This window comes from Populus trichocarpa, chromosome 6, assembly GCF_000002775.5.
Source record: "Populus trichocarpa isolate Nisqually-1 chromosome 6, P.trichocarpa_v4.1, whole genome shotgun sequence".
Lineage (NCBI taxonomy): Eukaryota > Viridiplantae > Streptophyta > Magnoliopsida > Malpighiales > Salicaceae > Populus > Populus trichocarpa.
The window spans coordinates 25,219,549-25,243,704 of record NC_037290.2 but is presented as its reverse complement, the minus strand read 5'-3'; the positions used below and the strand labels follow the sequence as shown (position 1 = coordinate 25,243,704).

The 24,156-nt window shown below is 32.2% G+C and overlaps 2 protein-coding genes across 3 annotated transcripts; both read left to right on the top strand.

Moving 5' to 3' along the window:
- Positions 1-6,797: 6,797 nt before the first annotated feature.
- On the top strand, positions 6,798-10,444 carry LOC7468638 (G-type lectin S-receptor-like serine/threonine-protein kinase SD2-5). Its single transcript, XM_002309593.4, has one exon. The coding sequence runs from the start codon at positions 7,776-7,778 to the stop codon at positions 10,224-10,226; it is 2,451 nt and encodes an 816-aa protein (XP_002309629.1). The 5' UTR covers positions 6,798-7,775; the 3' UTR covers positions 10,227-10,444.
- A 269-nt stretch (positions 10,445-10,713) lies between these two features.
- On the top strand, positions 10,714-14,640 carry LOC7471595 (putative L-ascorbate peroxidase 6). Of its 2 annotated transcripts, none has more exons than XM_024604741.2 (10): positions 10,714-11,066; positions 11,195-11,309; positions 11,672-11,799; positions 11,885-11,955; positions 12,159-12,201; positions 12,293-12,389; positions 12,621-12,704; positions 12,872-12,993; positions 13,426-13,492; positions 14,129-14,640. In XM_024604741.2, the coding sequence occupies exons 1-10, from the start codon at positions 10,871-10,873 to the stop codon at positions 14,229-14,231; spliced, it is 1,026 nt and encodes a 341-aa protein (XP_024460509.1). In that variant the 5' UTR covers positions 10,714-10,870; the 3' UTR covers positions 14,232-14,640. The 2 variants fall into 2 exon arrangements, with proteins under 2 accessions (XP_024460509.1, XP_002309628.1); XM_002309592.3 differs by having other exon boundaries at positions 10,717-11,054.
- The last annotated feature ends 9,516 nt before the right edge of the window (positions 14,641-24,156 follow it).

Sequence of the window (24,156 nt, the reverse complement as noted above, 5' to 3'; positions counted from 1 at the left end):
ATGGATTACTACAGTGTTTTCCCTACATAGTTTTTGTTTTGTTGCAGTGTTTCTCCATATATTTTTTAAAAAATTATCTTTATCGAATTTATTTTTTCAATATTGAGCTGGCTGATAATCTAGCTTTAGCTTTCCCCATATGTTTTATTTTTAATTTTTTTAATTTTTCTTTTTTTCCAAAATTGTCATTTTTTATATATTTTTTTTTTGTTTTTTTTTTTCAGAATTATTTTTGTTGATTTTATTTTTTTACTATTGAGCTGGTTGAAAATTTAGTTTTTTTGTCTTTTTCTTTAAAACACTGTAGCTTTCCCCACGTGCTTTTTTTCGCTTTTGTTTCCTTTTTTGTACATTTTTTTTTCATTTCTTTTACCCAAAATTGACTCTTTTTTTTTTAGATAGCCTTTGTCGGTTTTTTTTATATATTGAGTTGGTTGAGAGATTAGCTTTGTAGCTTTTTTTAAAAAAAAAAATACTATGGATTACTACAGTGTTTCCCTTACATGGTTTTTGTTTGGCTACAGTGTTTCCCCCACATGTTTTTTCTTTAAAATTATTTTTGTTAAATTTATTTTTTCAATATTGAGTTGGTTGAGAATTTAGCTTTAGCTTTAGCTTTCCTCACTTTTTTTTTTCATTTTTTTAAATTTTCCCCACGTTTTTTCATTATAATTATAATTATAATTATTATTATATTGTATTATATTATATAACTGTTTTTTTCTTTTTATTTTTTTAATGAATTTTTTTTGTTTGATTTAGTTTGTTAATGTTAAATTTTTTTATTTAGTTATCAGATTTTATGATACGAATCTCGGGTTTGATGGGTTAACCTGATTTGACGAGTTATTTTTTTCATTTAGTTTAGTTTGTTAAAGTTAATTTTCTTTCTATTTAATTATCAGACTTTCATACTTTCATGACACGTATCCTGGGCTTGACGGGTTAACTTGGTTTGATGGGTTAACCCGGTTAATTCTAGGTAAACCCGTCATTTCTTTTTTTATTTAGTTATCAAACTTTCATGACACAAATCCCAGGTTTTACGGGATAACCTGGTTTAAAAGGTTGACCCAATTAATTCAATGTTTTTTTTTCTTTTTCTTCATTAGTTTTTTCCTTCCTGTTGATTTTTTTTCTTTGTTTTTTTAATTAATCTATTTAATTATCACACTTTTATGACACGACCTTATAGTCAGACCTACATCCAGTATTCTTGAGTCCGGTGTTACAGCCAGACTCACTTAAACTTGGGTCATGCAAGTTTAATTTTATTATTAATATTATAAATATTACTCTTAGGTCAGACGTTGAAGCCAAACCCAAGATTCTTGGGTATAACTTTGCAGAAAAACCCAAGATTTTTAATATTTTATTTTTTTTAATATTTTTTATGTAAAAAAAATAACTCGCAGCAAAGGGCAGCAGCAGGGGTTTGAATAGCAGTCGATGTCCCATGATATCTGTCTTTTAGGACCAAGAAGGAAAGATCAATTAGGGCACAGTACTAATTGGGCCGTTTTGGGTTATGTATTGGGCCGTGCTTAGCTTACAAAGGTAATAGGGCTCAATTTCACTTCTTCTCATTAATTTGTGGAAATTCAGATGCATGCAAGAAAAACTCGAAACTTTGAAAGGATCTCCAGTTGCCAATTTCAATGCCTTTATTAATTTATTTTAGAGGGATGGTTAGTCTATTGATATTTTCTCTTCCAAAGAAAATGGACTCTAGAAATAGGACAAAAAAACAAAAACAAAAATCTTAATCCAAGCTAGCTATATATATATATATATATATATATATATATATATATATTAAAATAAAATATTTTGTTAAAAACAATATTGATTAAATCAATATTGTGGATGGAAGCCTAAACTAAAATCAAAGGAAGGAGTTGGTTTTGGAGAGGGAAGAGCTGAAGGGGATTGATTTTATAATTCCCAGCTCAAAGATTAATTCTATTTTAAGTAATAATTAAATCAAGGGATTGAACACCTTCTAGCAAAAAATAAAAGAATCAACTTTTTGTTTAAGGATTTAGCTAGCTCTAAGAAATTAACTAGAAAAAAACAGGCATTCATGATGCTAATTTGACGTAAAACCAACGTACTCTAGATTATTTCTAGATGAACATCTCATGTTCTTGATTCCAGATCATATGTGAGAGAGAGATTCCTAGACAATAATTTCAGATCTCTTATAATTTTATATATCTCATACGACAATAGAAAACTATATATTCCTTGAGGATCTTTTTCCAAGTTTTCCCATTGCTTCAAAACCAGCAACTTTGAGCTTTCCTTGTTGAAAATCACAAGCTCTTGAAGGCAACCCTAATGCATTTTGTTTATGAAAAAGTTGATCATAATTGGTTTCCAGTTTGAATGAGTAAAAATATTTCTTAATTTCCCAAAAACCGAGGACTTTAGTCAAACATAAATTAGTGCTTTATATAACTAAGTATATACTACTGGAAGTTTAATTTCTCTTATTTTTCTTGTGGTAGAACAAGGGGCTCAGAAAAATTTCAAGTAAAAAATAATTTTGAAAATTACTTGTACCATAATATTAAATATATACTAAATACAATTTTGTTGAGCAAGACTTGATTTCATTTGAATTTCATATTAAACTGGTAGAAGTTATCTTGATCTACCAACATCATAGTCGACTTAGTTAAAATTTAATTTGATTTTTTTAAAATTATTTTATTTTAGTTTGGTTCTTTTAAAAAAATCTTGAATTAATATTATTTTAAATTGATCAAAATCATCTCAAATTAACTCATAAAATTTATAACTGGGTTGAGTTATGTACTTGCTAGGTTTAATGACACCGGAAAATACATCTTTATAAGAAAAAAGTTGTGATCCTTGGAGCAGAAAGCATCAATTTATTTATAGGTGGCTTGTTTAAAATATATAATGAGAAGTCTTGACAGTGAATAAAAGCTGAATCGAAGATAGACTCTAGCTAAACCTTAACCAAAACAAACAAATTGTAACAATTAATTAATGTGTACATGTGTTTGTACAATGCTGTAATACCATTTAGCTAGTCAAATGTAAAAGTCTAGTGAAATATAATGCTTCCATGCTTACTCGATTTCATGTAGTCCATTTTGAAGAAACAATTTACTTAATTTTGTCTCTATGCATGCTGCCTTGATTCGATATTCCATTTGATCCGCCCAACATTTTTTAATTTAATCGATTTTTGTGCTCAATATAAGAAATATTATTGTTAGATTTAATTATATTTTTTTATTAATATGGATGTCTGAACCAGCTTGCATGCACTTTGACTAATCTCACGGGTCTTAAAATTAACGATCACGTAAATTTCTAGTGGTCATCATATTAACAACCACCACATAGTTCGAATCTAAAACTATAAAAAAAATATACATTTAATTATAATTAATCCATCACATGTTAGCGTCCGCAATTTCGAAAACATTGATCTCAATGAGCATGGAAAGCTTGTAGCAAAGATCGTAGAACAAGATAAGAGCTATATTTATTTTCACTCATCATCTTAATTACATGGTACAGTACTGATGCAGACTTTAATTCGATTGAATATTTAATGTATTTGATTCAGAGATATTTTCAACCACTTGAAGATTATAACAAGAACTCATTACTAAATTTGAAGTTAGATTTACTCACCTTACTCTAACCTAGTTTTCTTTCTTTCTTATATAAGAAAATAATTGATTTTTTTTTATTGTATGGATAATGACCACCTAAATATAAATAATTTACGTGTAAATATTTTCCTTTTCTATTCATTATAAAATTTATTGCTCACTACTTTATTCGTATTGCAATGCACTAATTAAATCATAATATATATATATATATATATATACCATGTGACCAAGCCATGGGATCCTGTCTCTTCGCCATCTGGATCAACACCAAATTCATGCATGTCCCTCGTCTTGGTAAGTGGTGATGCAAATAAATACCTGCTGGCCATGTTGGGTTTAAATTATCCATGTAGCCATGTTAGTTAGCAGAGGTAATTAAGAAAGAAGAAGAGGAAGAATGAATCTTCCTGTTAATTTATTGATTCTTTAGCGAAGAGAAATCAAGAAAGGAAATACAAGAGAGGACTCAATCGATCTGTAGATAGCAAGTTTCTGATCTGAGTCCTTTGGAATTCTTTGTGCTTGGAGATTTTTAAATCTTTAATTACATGGGTTGTAAAACTTATATTGTTATTTGTTTTTCAAACCATCTCTTTCAGGTCTCAATCTATGCTAAGGTATATTAATTATTAGCTGCCGAATAAAAATGTAAGTGATTAAAAAAAACATAAGAAGATAGCAAAAAAAGATTGTAAATTGCAAGTCCTTTTCATGACATACTTCTTTTTGTCTGTGTTGTTGTAAAATTTGATTCGGGTCAACTAAACAAGATCCAGGTTATGGTACAAAAAATTTATTAAAAATTAAAATAATGTTGTTTTGATAAAAAAAAATTAACAGATTAAGGATCGAATTTTAACTGAGACAGATCTAAGTCGATCGGGTTAATTAGATTTTTTTTCTATTTTTTTTTTAATTCAGATTAGTTCAAATCCTGAATTGATAGGATTCCAAATCAACCCATATTTCAGGTTTTATGATTAACACAAAAACAATAAAAGATTTTGGTTATTTTATTAAACAAGCAAAAATTAGTAACGAAAACAACATCAACAATAAGAAATAGGACAGGCTGGGGAATTAATGTAATTTTTCAATAACATCTTAGTTTTAATGAGATTAATAGAAAGACTATCAAGAACTCTTCAATATTTACGTTAATTTCTGAGTAAATTAATTATACAATATCCTTAATGTTATATTAATGATTTATAAATCAAATTATTTATAAAAGAACTATCTGGCTGGGGAAATCAAAATGTTAAAACCTTACTTGTTGAATCCATGGCATAAATCAGTGCTGATCGGAGCAAATATATATTTTGATACACACACACACGCATATGAACCCTTCATTTTCTTGGAATTATAAAAATATAACATGATACAAGGATCTTGTCTCCACCTATTGATGTCTCATCATGTTTAACAGAAACTAATAGATTACATATATCATTACCATTAGCTTAAGGTTCTACTTCTAGAATCAGTCTAGAAGATTAGGGTTAATATTCCCACAAGTACGGCTTAGCTGTATTTAAGGTTCATGGCTGCTGTAGCTGCATGTGTTTGTCGATTTGTCCAAATCTCCCTGTAAATATATATATATATATATGCACATCCTTTTAGGTCACATTGGCCTTCCAATGTTTGGAACTCTGTGTTACAAAGAAAGGGAAGCATCGGTCACAGAGACCTGATCCGAACAATTCAAAGTTTGGATCGTTGGTTGTTTAGATTAATCCGCGGATTATCGAATCAATTCAATTTTATTAATTAAAATAATATTATTTTAATGAAAAATCTGATTTAAAATGAATCAACAACTCATCTCTAATTTCTTAGCGAAACATTTTGAAAATCAATATTTACTATAAAATCATAAAAAAAAATTAATTTAATATTTTATTAAAATAAAAATAATTTTAAAAAAACATTCAAAAACAAAACAATCCCAATAAATAAAAGAAGAAGAAGCAAGATGATCATGGAATTAACAACCTGATCCTATGGGGCATGAGTTGGTGGCAGGTAGCTTTACTCCTTCTCTCCACTTTCTTCAAACTTTGCATTAAATTATCCCACAACAGTCATTAATGTTGAAGAACCCCATCCTCATGCCTAATCGGCCAAGACAATTAAATACGATATTAAATTAAATAATTAAAAAAAAAGATCATACACTAGCAGCACCAGACCATTGCAGCAACTTGGTAAATAAAAAATTGCAAAAAAATGAGTGTGGAGAAGCATGGCCGTGAACTGATCACAGGACTTTCCTTTTTTATTTAAAGTTATGAGTCATCAGATTATTAGGTCAACTCACACTAAAACCGGATTTATTCAAGTTAATTTAATCATTAAAAACCTGACGAATCGATCGATATAGTTTTATCGTATTATTATTTTATTTGATTTAACTAGAAATTCAACCCACATCAAGCTTTGAATCCCAGATTTCTCTGATTCAAGCCAAACAAGATTTGAATATAATGCAGAGAGATACAACAACAGGGGGGGGGGGGGGGGGGGACTCGTCATCGTTTAGCAAATCTTAGCTCACCTTTATTTGCTCCAGCAAAGAAGCATTGCCGGGGGGTTTTTTTGCAGGCTGAAAGAGTAGAGATTAATCCCAGTACTGCACCAGTGTCAAAAATTCTTATAACTCTATACTGGTCAAAAATCAAAAGTAATTAAGTCCTTCAACACATTTCACATTTTTTTCCCCTTCATAAAAAGCACTTGAAGTTTGAACATTAATGATTCAACATTTTGATTGGTAATACATTTTACAACTGTGAGTTAATTTTTTTAGAAAAAAATTTTCTAATAAATAATAATTTGTGAGAATAGATGCATCAAAACATCTCACTTTTAGTTTATAGTTAATTAATAATTAATCTTGACTTCAACCGGCATTAAACAGTAACCCTGCAGGAAATAGGGTTGGGAGAACGTGTTTTCAAAATTTTAACCAGATCGAATAATCAAATTGAAAATTATATCGATTTTCATTTTAAAAAAAAATCTCATTTGACTCGTCAAACCTTCTTCGAAAACAAAAATCACTCGATAGCCATACCACGTAAAAAACATAGGAGTCCTTCTGCTGGAAGATGTCAAACCACGTAAAACCATACAAAGGTTTTGACAGTCTGGAACTTGGAAGATATAACCCCGCCTCAGATCTCTTCAAGACTCTTTGATGACACAAGCAAAGCTATAAACAAAGCATAGCAGTTTGTTTATAGAAATAAGCCAAACAGAAAGACCCATGTTTGCATATCCACTTGTTTCTGCTACAACGACAAAAAATGAGGTGAGAGCTTCACCTACAAGACAAACTTGTCTGTTTCTCTATCACTTTAACTTCCTCTTCCTCTTCCTCTCCTTCCTTGTTGCTCTCATTTATTGCACAGCAAAAGAGCTCAGCTTTCTTTGAATCTGCCTCTTTTTGCATATATATCACAGACTGTTTCCACAACAAGTTGGTCAAAATTTATATATGGTCTACATGAAGAGTACCCATCAATTCAAATTGATGGTTCTCTTCTTCCTTTTCTAGTATTTGTCATTAGTGAAAGGTACCCATCAATAAGCTGTCATTCTTGATTATGAATTTGCTGTTTATCAGGAGTGGTTTTGGGGTTGAAGTTGTTTGTCCACCGTGTTCTTGAGGTACATGCATGACTCTGTCTATTGGTTTGCTTCCTTGACTCGCCATTTTGTTTCTCTTTAGTTTTGTCCAAATTTTGGTGTCTCAATTGAAGGGAAGAAAGATTAAAACAGGGGTCCTTTTTTCTTTCACATTTATTCATGGTCAATTGTTTTATACTTTATTAGTCTATGCTTTGGAATTCGATAGCCTGTTATCCTTTTCTTCTCTCTTACCTGGAATTTTCCTGAATCTGGGAATTGTTAGCTTTAGATGTATAGCAACCTGCTTTTATAGTTCAACTTGTGAGTACTGATTCAAGAGTGATGGCATAATGTAGAGTTTGTCATTGGTTTGTTCATATAAACTGTCCATCAAAGCCCTTTTCTTCGTGTCCTGGATTTTGTAGCAGAATTTCGTTCTTTTGTTTAGTTTGTTTGTCCTTCTCTTCTTGAGTGTTCATGGACCGATGGTGTTTGATTCGCTTTATGGGGTCCATTTCATTGTTTGTCCTCCTCCTTCCTGAAGGCTGTAAGGCTGGTGTCCAACATGTAGGAACGATCTATCCAGGGTTTCAAGGGTCTCAAATGACTTGGATCAATCTTAATGGGTTGTTTCTTATATCTAACAACTCGAATTTCGCATTTGGCTTCTCAACTACTCAAGATGTTACACAATTTCTGTTAGTCGTTGTCCACATGGGTAGCTCGAAGGTCATTTGGTCTGCAAATAGAGGCTCCCCAGTTTCATATTCTGATAAATTTATCTTCGGTGGAGATGGGAAGGTTTCTTTGCAAAAAGGGGAAGCTGTGGTTTGGACAGCTGATACAGGTGGCAAGAGGGTTTCTGCGATAGAAATGCAGGATTCAGGAAATTTGGTTTTGCTTGGGAATGGTGGTAGTGTACTTTGGCAGAGTTTTAGCCATCCTACCGATACACTTATATCGAACCAGGATTTTGTTGATGGAATGAAACTTGTAAGTGATCCTAACTCCAACAAGCTGACCCATATCCTTGAAATCAAGTCCGGAGACATGATGCTTTCTGCAGGTTTCCAAACTCCCCAGCCTTATTGGTCCATCCAAAAGGAGAGGCGGATGACCATCGATAAAGGTGGTGGGAAACCTGCTGTGGCATCTCTCAGTGGAAATTCATGGAAGTTCTATGATGGAAACAAAGTGTTCCTGTCACAATTTATTTTCTCAGATAGTACTGATGCAAATGGCACTTGGATTGCAGTTCTAGGAAATGATGGTTTTATATCTTTCTACAATCTTGATGACGGAGGCAGTGATTCACAAACAAAAATACCAAGTGATCCATGCAGCAGACCAGAACCTTGCGATGCACATTATGTTTGTTCTGGTAACAATGTATGCCAGTGCCCTTCTGGTCTTAGTAATCGCCTGAATTGCCAGACAGAGGTTGTCTCTTCCTGTGATGGTTCAAATGGCTCTACAGAGCTTGTGAGTGCTGGGGATCGGCTCAATTATTTTGCTCTGGGGTTTGTTCCACCCTCTTCAATAACTGATTTGGAAGGTTGCAAATCCGCTTGCCATGGTAATTGCTCATGCCTTGCGTTTTTCTTCCATAACAGTTCTGGAAACTGCTTCCTGTTCAGCGACATAGGAAGTTTCCAGAACTCTAATGCAGGCTCTAGCTTTGTTGCATACATTAAAGTTTCAAGTGATGGAGGCAGTGGTTCCAATGCTGGAGGGGATGGGAGCGGCGAAAAAAGCTTTCCAATTGTTGTGATAATAGTCATTGGAACGTTGATTGTCATCTGTGGTCTACTTTATATGGCATTTCGCTATCACAGGAAAAAGAAGAAGATGCTAGAATCTCCCCCCAACACCTCAGAAGATGATAACTTCCTAGAGACTTTATCTGGGATGCCAATCCGTTTTAGTTACAGAGATCTTCAGACAGCCACTAATAACTTCTCGGTGAAGCTTGGACAAGGAGGGTTTGGCTCAGTCTATCAAGGAGCTCTCCCAGATGGAACCCAACTAGCTGTGAAGAAGTTGGAAGGCATGGGTCAGGGAAAGAAAGAATTTCGAGCTGAAGTTAGCATAATTGGCAGTATCCATCATCACCACTTGGTCAGGATAAAAGGCTTCTGTGCTGAAGGAACTCATCGCCTTCTTGCTTATGAGTTCATGGCAAATGGCTCTTTGGATAAATGGATCTTCAAGAGAAACAAAGAAGAATTCCTGCTGGATTGGGAAACAAGATTCAATATTGCTGTGGGAACAGCAAAAGGACTAGCTTACCTCCACGAAGACTGTGATGTTAAGATCATTCATTGTGACATAAAACCAGAAAACGTGCTTCTTGATGGTCAATTCCTTGCTAAAGTCTCAGATTTCGGCTTGGCTAAGTTAATGAATCGAGAGCAAAGCCATGTTTTCACAACATTAAGAGGCACCAGAGGGTACCTTGCACCAGAATGGATCACAAATTATGCCATATCAGAGAAAAGTGATGTTTATAGCTATGGCATGTTGTTGCTTGAGATCATTGGTGGAAGAAAAAACTTTGATCCAACTGAATCTTCGGAGAAGTCCCATTTCCCTTCTTATGCATTCAAGATGATGGAAGAAGGGAAACTGAAGGAAATCCTTGATTCGAAGCTGAGGTTAGACAATGACGACGATAGGGTTTCCACGTCTATTAAAGTTGCATTATGGTGTATACAGGAAGATATGAATCTCAGGCCATCAATGACCAAAGTAGTCCACATGCTTGAAGGTCTCTCCCCAGTTCCACTGCCACCAACTTCATCACCATTGGGTTCCCGCCTTTATTCAAGTTTCTTCAAATCAACAAGTGAGGAGGGCACTTCCTCAGGACCATCGGACTGCAATAGTGATGCCTACCTCTCTGCAGTGCGACTTTCCGGCCCTAGATAACATTTGCTGAAGGGAATTCTTATGTTTAGATGTAGAGTTGAGCCATTTCTGCATATGTTCCCCATAATGTTCCTGTATATTTGTTATATTACTTTATAGTTTTGCCGCACTAGCCATTAGTAAAGCTTGATCGCTTTTGTACACTCACTGATTTGAGATGTAAATTAAGAGTGTCGATTGTGACAAAGTGATAAAGCATAGAGATTTTCGACATGAAACATTGAAATCGCGTCTTATTTTCGACTAGATTCCAAGATTTAAAGAAGGGACTAGCTGTAAATGATAAAGTTATGATCAAATGATTACCTAATTCCTTACTGGAAATACACAGCCATAAAATCATCCTTCTTGTTGGCATGAAGACTCATTTCCACCGGAGTTTTTCTTCTATTTTGGTTAAGTAGCTCTTTGTATTCCTTTATTTCCTAAAAGTTCTAAATGCTATTGTCGCTATTTCAAACCAAGAGGCAATAAAAAACAGAAGCCCTCCACTTGTTGAAGAAACGAGCCAAAAGGATAGGGTCTTTTGGTTCCACTACTCCGTGACTCAACTTCGTCCAATCACTACCTCTCCAACTTAAAAAAACCTCCCTACCCTCCATAGAGCAAAAACAAAAGCACTATCTTAACACAATCCATTAAAGATGGCTTCTTTAACTATCCTCGGCACCACCAAACCCTCCTCTCTTCTCTCCTCTACTCTCTCCTCCACTTCTCCTCAAGAATTCAAATTTCCCGCCAAATCACAACGACCCTTTTCCTCAACTGTCAAATTTCGGGCCAAGCCCTTCAAAGCCTGCGCTTTTCCCTCCAACAACAATGATAACGGTTCTGATAATCGTTGCTTAATTATCCTTTTTTCTGCATAAGCAAATTCTCTTCTTGGTGTTGTTATTTTGTTTTCAAGTGTTTCTTAGTGGATTAATGAATTCAAAATAGAATCTTGATTGAGTTTTATTCTTTTACAGGAGAAAAAGATGATTGCTTTTCAACTAGAAGGAGTTTACTTGTCTGTATATCAACATTGCCTTTTCTATTTGGTTTGCATGAATTTCTGGAGGATCTTAGCGCTAAAGCATTGCAGTAAGTTAAATAAACATACCCAGTTGTTGCTTTGGTTTTGGATTTGCATTTTCTTTTGTGAATTCTGGATTATTTAGGTATATAACTCTTGTGGCTTCACTAGGTTCCATCATTAGAGGTTGCTTGATGTTGCTACTTAAGTTTGCTAGGTGGGAATTATTGGGTTTTTGACCAGTGTGAGCACTATCTTCATAGATGATCCTTTAATTTGTCAATGCCACATGCCTATGGATACTTTTACATCAGAAAAAATTGGGTTAGATTATGTAGTGTGTTTTTATGTTAATTTAGTGCCTGTCTTTAGATGCTGTACTTGTTGATGTATGGTTTTTATAAGCTTATTCTTTTCATTGACGCTAAAGGTCGGATACAAACACATATATGCTCATAAAGGAAGAAGTGAGGAAGGTAGTATCCAAAGGCAAGGCTGCTGGTGTACTTCGTCTTGTTTTTCATGATGCAGGAACCTTTGAAATGGATGGGAATTCAGGTGTTTATTTTGACTAAATGATATTAGTTAAAAGTTATCAATTTCTGATTCCTTTCTCATTTGTATACCATTAAAATTAATGCAGGCGGGATGAATGGATCAATAGTTTATGAACTTGAAAGGCCTGAAAATGCTGGTTTAAAGAAATCACTGAAGGCATGCACTCAGTCTCTCATGCTGTTCTTGTTATAAACAGAAATTTGAACTTGCAGATGTGTATTTGCAATTATGTTTGCAGATACTTGTTCTATATTAGATTTTTTTGCTTTGGCTAAATTTCCTTTTATCTAAATCCAGACTGGTCAATCTTAATACGATCTCCTGCCAGCTAACTCCAGAGTGGGTGCATTGTTGTTTAGATTCTTGACAAAGCAAAGGGTGAAGTGGATGCAATACAACAAGGTGGTTATCTGAAATGTCACTATTTAATGGCTTCAAGAATAATGGACAGTGTGGGGCCTGGCTCATATGATTTAGATTTTTCCACTATTAGTATCCTGGGCAGACATGATAGCTGTGGCGGGAGCAGAAGCAGTTTCAGTTTGTGGAGGTCCAACAATACCTGTTCAGTTAGGCAGACTAGATTCACTGTAAGAGGCTAGCCTTTAACCTTACTATTTAGCAAATAACAAGACTTGACTTGAAGTGAACGGGATCATCTTATAGTTCATGAAAATATTTTCTACTAGCCTTGTATTTGAGTTTGAAATTCATGGGAAAAATACTGTTCAATTTAATGTAGAATTTTGTAAGTAGAAATTTGAGTGTTATCTACTTAAAATTCTTGGCCCACATTGTTAACAGCTGTTTTATCTTTGTAGGGAGCCCGATGCTGAAGGCAAACTTCCTCGAGAATCTTTGGATGCACCTGGTTTGAAGCAGAACTTTAAAAGAAAAGGCTTATCGTGGGTTCTTATCCTTTTCCCATAGACTCAATTGTTGTCATATTCTTCCTGGGCTAACTCAATTTGTAGTGAGGAATGTTAGGAAGATATTTTCAGCATATTTATCATGCTCAAGTTTCATTTTTACTATCTTGTCTGCGGAAAATATAACTTTCCTTTTTTTGCAGAACACAGGAACTTGTCGCGTTATCTGGAGCGCATACTCTTGGAAGTAAAGGATTTGGAAGTCCATTTGTTTTTGACAATTCTTACTATAAAATTCTTCTAGAAAAGCCATGGAAATCTTCAGGTAAAAAAAAGCTAACATGAATATCATTTTTTTACAAATTTTCTTAAGACTAGCTGCACTGCATAATCACTGCACAATCTCATATTATCTAGTAATGTCGTGTGACATCTCAGTGCACTGTTGGTTTAAGCCACATGCTTGAGTTGAGTCTATACTATTCCGAAATGATAATGTACATGAGGAATTATAAGAAGTTAATAAAACTTAATCCAAAACCATGGAAGATTACTTTTTTCTCACCCAATAATTTTTCAAGCCAAACTTTCTGTTAGATAAATCAAAATTGAGACAGAAGTATGAACATCTATTAATCTAATTTGTCCCTTTTTTGCTTCAAAATTTTCTGTTTTCATATTGGCATTTGCGAAACTGATATTTTGATCTGATGCACTTTACATGATCTGCTTTATCATTTCTGTTTTTTGAATGTAGGTGGTATGTCAAGCATGATTGGTCTTCCTTCAGATCATGCTCTTGTTGAGGATGATGAATGTTTAAGGTTTGCCATTTTCGAAGATCTCTCAATCAAAACATGTTATCTCTTAAGTCTTGTCTGCGTTGTCTCCTTACTTTGCAAGGCAGTTCTGAGTTGTACCCTCGATGAGTGAAGCATATAGCCTAGCCAGGGATAATGAGTGGTTCGGAATTCAATAACAAGGAACCTAGCAGACGATAGCCATAATAGTTGTGAAAATTCAGACATAATAACACATGCATGTGAAAATGCATTTTATACCTGCTGAAAGACACAAGCATAATCAAGACTAAAAAATTAAAGTATTTTACTGAACTACAATTCGACAGTACATCGGAGTTTTTGCAGTCTTTTTACAAAAGCACTGCTATGAACACATGCTATGTAATTCTTATCATGTAATGAGCATTTAGTTTGTCATCCAATGCATGTGTTATGGTTTTATGTGGGACATATATCTCTTGTCTTAAAGACATCCAAAGAGACGTGGACATGGATTCTATTTCCTATACTGGTCACAGCTAACTCTTCAAATAGTTTCTTGCCTTATCTTATACATGCTCAACTTGAACTAAACTTGTTTAACTTTGATATACTGTAGTAGAGATTTGAATTTTGATTACCTTTTCCTTTCATTGCTTAAACCTGTGTTCTGTGCAGATGGATCAAAAAGTATGCTGACAATCAGAACATGTTCTTCGATGATTTTAAGAACGCATACATCAAACTTGTGAATTCTGGTGCAAGATGGAAAAGCTTGTAATTGTATCAAGAGTTTTACTTTTGTTTACTTATATTCATAACTGAGCCCTTGTAGCATCCACCAAGAAAGAACACACACGATACATACACCAAACGGCTGCTTCAATGGTTCAGCGCTCTTGGATGTGGTGTAGTGGGGTATATTATGCTTGAAATTTAGTAACTTTTAGTTATGGCAAGAGACATATGGGAGATCTAACAGCTAGGTTGTCCAAAAAGCACGAAAAACCGAGTAATTAATAAATATAGCATGCATGGTAGCCAGGTTGTTGAGAACATCCTTTTTGTAACCTGTTATGCAGGGTCTTAACAGGGCTTGTACTTTGAGGTTAAAACCTTAAATTATGGCTGTAATATTTATGCAAGATGGATTGATAAATGATAATCACACAGGCTCAGCCCTTATTACATGGCCAGTCCCTTGTTGATGCAAGGGTGATTGCTATATTTTCATGAAAATGGAAAGCTAGTCAGTTGGTGCTTGTGAATAATGCGATACGTAATGGAACGAAAAGGAAAACTCAGTCAAGTGGTTAGCCACTCCTTGTCAGAGGACACTGATGCGTTTGTCGTTCATCGTTGTTCTTGTAGAAGGAGAAGTGAGATCCTGAGTTCAATTTCCATTATATATTAATTCACTAGGAGAATAGCTAATTTGACGTGTCTGAAATCTGATATGAATTCAAGGTGAAAGAAGGTGGCGTGATTGTAATCTCTAATTTATTATGACCCGATAAAAAAATAATAGATTAAAGTATCTTAAAAAATGTTTTCATCATTACACTTTACAACAAAAATAAAATGGGTGAAATAACTATCAGCATGTAAAATAGGTTGGAGTTCATGTTCTAATGTATAATATTTTTAAAAAATATTTTTTATTTTTTATATTAGTATATTAAAATCATTAAAAAATACTAAAAAATTAATTTAATATTTTTTCTAAATAAATACAATTTTAAAAAATACTAAAAAAACAAAAACTATTGCTCTGGCAAACATAGTACAATCATTGCTTTGATTGATTTCTTTTTGCATGCTGTGTTGTTGCTGTTCCTGCTTGATCTTTGTATATCAAGCCTTGAACAATTAGGAAAAAAAGGACATCCATTAACACAATAAAATCATAGATTCGCAAGGGCAGAATAGCAAGATGGATTGATAGTCACCCATGGTCAACCCTGAGTGCATGGACAATCTCTTGTGCAGCATTTAGTTATTGTTATAGGATAGAAATGATGGAGATACTTAGAGATAAAAATGTATTTAGTTGAAGAGATAAAAATAAAAATATAAAAAGAAATTTGTCTTTAGAAAATTTTTGAAGTAAATTTATATACTTCCAAACCAGGAGATACAGAAATGAAACCCGATTCGGGAATCGATCCGAGCAAGGCTCTAGTCATAGTGGAGTTGATTGTTGAATTGAGTCAATGTATGGATAAAAATGATCATTATTACAATTTTAAAACCTGGCTTGAAAGTCAATCCGAGACAAGATTTAGATCATAAATCGAGAGGGTCAACCTGATTAACCCAAATTTTAAAAAAAAAATTAAAAAAAGTCAACGAGTTTTTAACTTGTGTTTTATCCGGGCATGGCTGGTGCATTACATAATCCGAAAAGCATCATTCGATATGCAAAAGTACTAAATGGACATGTGAAAGTAGTCTTCTCTTGATCTTCCAATGCAATTTTAATTTGGTTGTAACCTGAATAGCCATCTAGGAAACAATAAAATTCATGACCTACAACTCTTTCTAGGATTTGATCCATGAAAAGTAAAGGAAAATGATCTTTTCTAGTCATTGAATTAAGTTTCCTATAGTCAATGCACATGCACCAACCAGTAATAGTCCTAGTTGGAATTAACTCATTTTTCTCATTTGTTATCACAGTGACTCCAGACTTTATAGGTACAACTTGGGTAGGACTTACCCATTTGCTGTCGGAAATAGGATAAATGATTCCATTATCTAGAAGCTTAATGACTTCATTTTTCACTACTTCTTTCATATTAGGATTAAGCCTTCGTTGCATTTCTCTACAGGGTTTAACATTTTCCTCCAAATAAATCATGTGTGTGCAAATCAAAGGACTAATTCTTTTTATGTCAGCAATGGTTCATCATAATGCATTTTTGTGCGTTTTCAGAGTTTGTAATAATATACCTTCTTAATGTGCATTGAGTTTGGAAGAGATTATTACCGGAAAAGTTTCACTTTCTCCCAAAAATGATTATTTGAGATTGAAGTTGACCTGGGTTTTTAACCGGGTCAAGTCGAGTCAATTCTTCCTCTATTTTTCTTAAACTAGGACTAGTCCAAGCCTCCGGCCAATCCGTCACGTCAATTCTGATTTTATAATTAAGGTTATTATAATATTATTAATTACAACGCTCAATATAAACTAAAGAAAAAAAATCTAATTGTTTTTTAAATATGTAATTTTGATAATAATACATATTAAATATAAAATAAATTTTTTTATATATTTTTATATTTTATCCACTATCCACTTATGACGTTTGTTTGGGATGGCAGTGGCGATTCAAAGTGTTTTTCGCTTAAAATTACATCAAAATAAAGTTTTTTTTATTTTTTTAAATTATTTTTAACATCAGCATGTCAAAATAATATGAAAATATAAAAAAAAATTATTTTAAACAAAAAAAATTAAAATTTTTAAAAATATAGTTTTACTTTCCATCGCATTTCCAGACACTCCTTCCCTGGATACGATAAAAAATAATCAGTTTTATATATCATTACCAAACTCTTTTTTTATTTTTTTGGATCTTGTCTTCGGTGTCTCTAAGTCTTCTGCCTCGGAAAACAAACTTGTTTGTTGACAAGGTGAGCGCTATATAGCTAGCTAGCAGGTGTTTGTGGATAATTTGATACGGTAATGGAACGAAAACGAAAACTCGGTCAAGTGGCTAGCAATTCCTTGTCTCAGGACGCTGCTGCGTTTGTCGTCCAACGTTATTCTCGTGGAAAGAGAAGTTCTATTTTATATTATTTCACGCGAAAATATCTCTCAGACTGTAGCTTTATAATAGAGAGAAAATTCTGAATTCAAAAATCTTGAATAATCATTCTTAACTATTTTTTAAAAAAGCTACTACTTGTTTAACTAGTGGTTAAACTGACTTAACTAATTAGAACCAAATTAAATTAAAGCGATGAAACCTAATTAGGAAAGGAATAAAAAAATAATTAGGAAAAAAAACTTGAACATCAATATCTAGGTCTAATCTAAACATAAAAAGGATCTAGTTGGTTAGGATAAGTTGATAGAATATGATGATTAAATTTCATCTTGATTTAATATTTGAATTAAAAATTATATCTTTTATTTTAGAAAACTTGTTTTATGTATATCAAATTTGGTATGAATTTAAGGTAAAAGAAGTTAGCATGATTGTAATTCACGGAGTTTTTAAACTCGGTCCAGTGATTGACCCGATCCAAGATCCGGGTCATGAGTTTTTCCCGGGTCAACCTCAATTTTTTTATAAATCAAAACGACATCGTTTTTGTTTTAAAAAAATAAACGAATTGCAATTGGATTCTTAATCAAGTCTTGTCGGGTCAACCTGCTAGGTTAGCCAGAGTTACCTGAGTTTTTGACTTTCTTTATTTTTTTTTAAACTTGGTCCGGTTCCAGCCTTAAGTCAGCTGAGTCTCAAGTTGACTCACTGGACCGGGTCAAGTTTTAAAACTATAATAATTTCTAATGTATTAAAACCTGATAAAGAAATAATAGATTAGAGTCTCTCTATAATATAAAAAAATGCTATCATTACGCTTAAAAATAAAAACAAAATGCGTGAAATAACTATTAATATGCAAAATAGGTTGGCATGCTTGTTTGATAATGTAGTATATAATATTTTTTTAAATTGTTTTTTATTTAAAAATATATTAAAAAAAAATTAAATTTTTTTTATAAATATATCAAAATCATAAAAAAAAAATACTAAAAATTATTAATTTAATATTTTTTTAAACAAACATATTTTTTAAAAAACACCAATATACAAAAGCCACAACACTCCCAAACGGAGTTGAATCATTGCTTTGATTGATTGCTTTCTGCATGCTGTGTTCTTGCTGGTCCTGCATGATCTTCAGCATGCCATAAACAATTAGGAAAAATTAAAAAAGGGCATACATTAACACAATTAAATCATATTTTAGCGAGGGCAGTCTAGCAAAATCCTCCCTCCAGTTACAAAATCCTCATGAAGTTACTAGACAACAATGCATGTCCAAAGATATATGCTTGTGGGTCAACCCTTAAAGTTCAATCTTATGTCCTAATCTGTCACTTTATTCCATGCTTATCTGGCCAAAAATTAAACAAATAATAATTAAATAAAAGGAGAACTATAAAACTATAAGCTAAAGGTTCTCTATTCCATTTTATTGCTAATTAATAAGGAAATTTTAACCAGTTATTCTCTCAATTGTCCCCGTAATGCTCGTCACCAACCAATTAAATATTTTGCTCGTGGGAATCATAGTAATCCAGCATATATTTATATATATAATAATGTCTAACATGTCATATGAAATTCCATGTTTAAAATAAATAATAAATAAAAAACATAGAATATAGATTTATATTTTGGTATTATGTGAGTTTGGCCAATTAAGTGAATAATTAAAAGAATGGGCGTGACAAAATAATATTTTCTATGTGTATTATTGCCAATGGATTATTTTCTTCCCATAAAGAAACAGTCAGGGGGGCTATTAACTTGTATCTCTAACAATAGCGACTACTCTAACTCTTTGGGATTCGTATGGTTCAATCTATCCTTTAGATGATAAGATGAGCTGATGAGTCCCTTGTCCATTTATGTATTTATTTATTTATTTTTGTTTTACAAATGAATTAAAAATACCAATTTTAATGGGGTGGGAAACATGATTGGATGAATGAAAAAATTATTTATATACAAAAATTATTCATAAAAGGAATGTTGGGCCAGACCACTACAACCCGTTTGTTTTTTTTTTTAAATAATAATTTTATTTAATTTTTCTTTACATAAAATTAATTTTTTTATATTTTCATATTATTTTTATATGATAATATCAAAAATACTTTTAAAAAATAAAAAAATATTATTTTAATATATTTCAGAATAAAACAAACATTATCAAACTTTCAAACACCCTGCAAAAGCTATGCCTAGTCGTGTAGAGGGCTATTGCTTCTAGAGATGGGGAAAAGATTTTCCTTCTTTGTTTGTGAAAGACAATTGCTTATAAAATTATATTATACTTTATTGTCTCTTTCAATCACACTCCACGACTAAAGTTTCTTGGTGCTGATGATGAAATAGAGATTTTTGTTTAGAGCTAATCTTAGGTTAAAAGTAAACAATAATTAGAACTTTAAGTCAGGTATGTCGAGAGTCACAAAGAAGAGATTAACCTACTAATTAAGATGAAAAATAAAAGGCTAAAATATTTTATTTCTTCAAGTTTATTAAAGTTGTGTTAATATTGACTCTTAAGCTTTAACTTGTTTAGCAATTGAATATATCCACCATTTTCATGCTTAAGATTCAAATATATAGTGAAAATGAAATTTTAATAAACAAATAATTTTATTATAGTTAATTTATCTAAAATTTAAGCAAAGAATAACTTTGTGTTGGTATGAAAAAATCATTTATAAGATAATATATTTTGTTATTATCCTGGTATAAAAAGACGAAGATATTTAAGATAAAAAAACATATTATTTTTTTATATTTATTTTGAATGCACAAATTCTTTTTAAAATTATCTGAAAAATAAATTTATTTTTATATCTTTATTTTTATTCTTACAACCAATCATGTTTTTATTTTTTCTATATATTATTTTTATACCATAAACTATTATTAAAAAAAAATCAATATTAAAAAGATTTGCATGAGCGGCAAAAAGTGATTTAATCGAGAAATGTTAGGGACGGGTTGTGCTGGACGGATGAAACTTGCATTTGACTTGCGTTGACATGCAAACATGCCACGTGTTGGGACCCGGTCTGGAGTAGTAGGGCCCACCCTACACGTGCAGATGCTAGAGAATGTCCTGGAGGCTGAAATCAGTGGGGACATTGCATTTATCGCTGATTAGCTCATGCTCGGGGTGCGTGCTACACGGCCTCTTCATGGGTGCTCGCTCTCTATATCGCTCACGTGCTCTCACTTCTTTGGAGCACGTGCCATGTGACTTTCAGTTTTTTTTTTTTTTTTTTGGAATTACTTGGTAGGACTAACATTTTAAATTGCCGTGGTAGAAGATCAATTCGAAGACTTTAAAATCCACTTTCTCTAACATCAAAGGAGACCCGGCGCAATCTAAGATTTGGGCCACGTAAACTAAACCAATCTAAATCTAGATTTATTTTTTAAAATATTTAAAATAATATTATTTTAATAAAAAATCAAGTTTTTTTTACTAAATCAAAATTAAATTACATCCTAATCTTTACCTGTATATAGCAACGAACCCCCTTAGATTAAATATCATAAAAAAAAAAATCGAATCATTTGCAATCTTACAATAATAACATGCAAGATCCTTCAAATAGTAATCAAGGAACTGCTTAAGATTTATAATCATGAAATACCCTTCAAGGAGTGACAACCTACGAAGGATTTAACTAATTATCTCAATTAAGGTATTCATAACCAGGATCAAAGCACTCTAAATCAAACAATTAACACTGTTCAATGCAATTTTTTCTCCTCCAAGCATGTGTATTCTCTAGCAATACATGAGCTGAGGTTAACACAAGAGTATCTGGAGTTGGTATGGCGTGAAAAAAGTAGTGATATTTTGGTCAGGCAACCACCCACCACGAGCAACCTGGAATCTGTTATTTGTAACTATCATCGGTAAGTGAGAAAATATTCTGAAGAAGATTGAAACCACGATGACAACATAGTACTCATCAGTAAGTGAAAATATAATGTCCAAGGTTGACAAACTCATCATCTTATCTTGTCCTACCAAACTTGGCTTAAAAGTATTTTGTGTCCTGTCATTAAGGTGATGCAAAACGCACTCCATCAAGCAACCCATCATTTCTTTAAATTTGACCGTCAACATTTTTTATTTATTTTTTTAAAAAAATCTAATGATCTATGCGACTGTGATGAGAGTGCGCTGAAAGTCAAGATTCAAGAAAGCAAGCACCTAGATCCCCGATGGAGGATGGACACCACCAATATTATCATTAATTTTCTCTTAACTCTTTTAATCCACTAATTTGTGATTAAATTTCTTTAAACTACTGTATATTGGTTCCAATTTATTTGCCTAACCGGCCCTTTTTCTTTCTTTGAATTCTCAACCATCCCATTGAAGTTCAAAGTTTCAAACGAGCATTCTAACATGGCATGTGTGGTCCTTCTTTCACTATGGACAACGCAATTAATTAGTGTGTATTTGGAAGGTGATGCGGGGTTTTTTTTAATAGAAATTCCATTAAAATTATATATATATTTAGATTTTTTAATATTAGCATGTTTAAATCATAAAAAAACATTTAAAAAACATAAATTTAATATTTTTTTAGAATAAAAATAATTAAAAAAACACTTTGAAAAACATGTTGAATTACATTAATTTAATAGGTGTTTCGTAGTGCGGGGATTTATGTTCTTTGATGCGTTTTATAAGTGTGTTTCACTTGAAAAAACATTTAATTAAAGTTTTTCTAGTATTTTTTGATATGTTGATATTAAAAATTAAAATAAAATTAATATATTTTCAAGTAAAAAATACTTTTAAAATATATTATGTATTACAGTACCAATTACACTTAATTACTCTAATTGCAGTTATACCTACACAAAACTAGCATAGAAGTATAACTGATGAAGTTGATATAAATGCATACGAGTATTTGGAATGAAAGAATTCTCACTTAATTTGAGATTGATAACAAAATATATATATATATATATATATATATATATATATATATATATATTAGGATGCTTAATTTTGATACATATGTAGGACTAACGAAATGAGGATTAAATGCAAAATAAATAAATAATCTGTCTATCTTATTTCACATAAATACAAAAAACTTGTGTAGCTAAAGTTATTATATTCATATTTTCTTTCAGAATGTCGTTCAATCTGTTTAATATTTAATTTTTTAAAATAAAAAAAATTAAATTTTTATTTATAAGTTTACACTTAAAAAAGGTCCACTGAATTCGTGGCTTGAACTTATTTCAGGATTTTAGTGAACCTAACCTCACAGAGAAAAATGTGTTCGGATATAGCCGTGAAACGCTTGGGGCATGCATACATACAATGACCCACAAGCATGTTGGTTTTGTAACGGTTGAGGAAGAGGCTGGCCGCCAAAAATGGTTGCCTGTCGCCGCACATTGTCACTCCCCGACAACTTAGCCTAACTGGTCGGTCTGTCATCCCCTCCGTTTCCTCCGTTTGCCCCCGTTTGCCTTCTCTTCTAGTTACTAATTAGGTCCTCGTCCAAGGATGGCAATAAAAGTCGATACACCTCACCTTCTTGTAAAAGATTCTTCTTCCATGTATGTTTTAACGGTGCGGACATAGTTACAGCACATGGATTGGGTCTAATTCAAAAATGGGTTCGGATCATTATATCAATTTATCAGTTTTGAATTAATTATTTTTTTATTAAAATAATATTGTTTTTAAAAATTATTATTATTAACTAGTAGGTGTGGTAAGATTGATTGTGACATGGATACACCTACTAAATTAACTAGATTTAACTGAATTTATATTTTTTTAATTCAACTTGAAACCACATGTTTCAAGTTAATATTTTTTTAATTGAGTTTGATAAATACAAAACAATGCTATTTTATTCAACATATAATTTCATTCTCTAAAAGAAATTGCAACTATTTGTGCTTGAGAACTTTAATTTATCTAATTATAGTAATTTTTGCCACTAATTACGAGTTTGTTTTTCCACTAAACAATTACCTCGATGAGAATCTATATTTTTTTTTTTTTTTTTGGATTCGAAAAAACCCCATTATCTGGAAAGCGAATTTCATGGGTCTAGATGAACGAGTAAAACCCTGACTGTCACAGTCTTTTACAAGAGATGCACGTCTTGATTTGAACTCGAGACCTACTGTACAAATCTGAAATTTTTTGTCATTAGACCACATCCTTTAGAGACAATAAGAATCTAGATCCTCTCCAGCTAAAAAGGTTTCAGGTGAGGCTTCTTGTAAAAAAAATAAAAAATAAAAAATCAAGCATTTTAGGGGAATCAAGTTAGTAGTGGCCTTTTTTATGAATTTTTAGCCGTTCGGACAAACTGATTTTTGTTTGTAAGAAGTAATTAACTAGCTAACCTAGCTCGAAGATAAACCATCGATTCACTTTAATTGATCTTTGTATCATTAACCCAGATGATTTGACTCTACATGTCAATCTTAACTCACCATTCGGTCTCTACAAGGAGGGACAAGTGAAGAGAGGACTAGAAGATAGGTTACACGGTATTTGCCCTACCCTCTTGTCCTCATTGTTGGGTGTATGGTCCAAACTAGCGTTTCTTCCAATAATTGTAATGTCCGTTTATAAGGGCACTTTTGTACTGATAGGTTATATCCAGATAATTTTTACAAGTTTTAATTTTAAATTTAATATCCAGATAAAAAATTGAATTAAAATGTTATTTTATTAATTTTATTTTTAAATATTTTTTTAACTGGATAAGTTATATTAATAGAATTAACCATGATATTTGATGATTAAAAATTCCAACACCATCTATAATTACAAAACTTGATTTAACTCGATAAATTTAACTAATAAACCTTAACTTAACCTAGTTGAATTTTTAACAACAATAAAATTATTTTGATTTTTAAAAATAAAAACTTCATTGT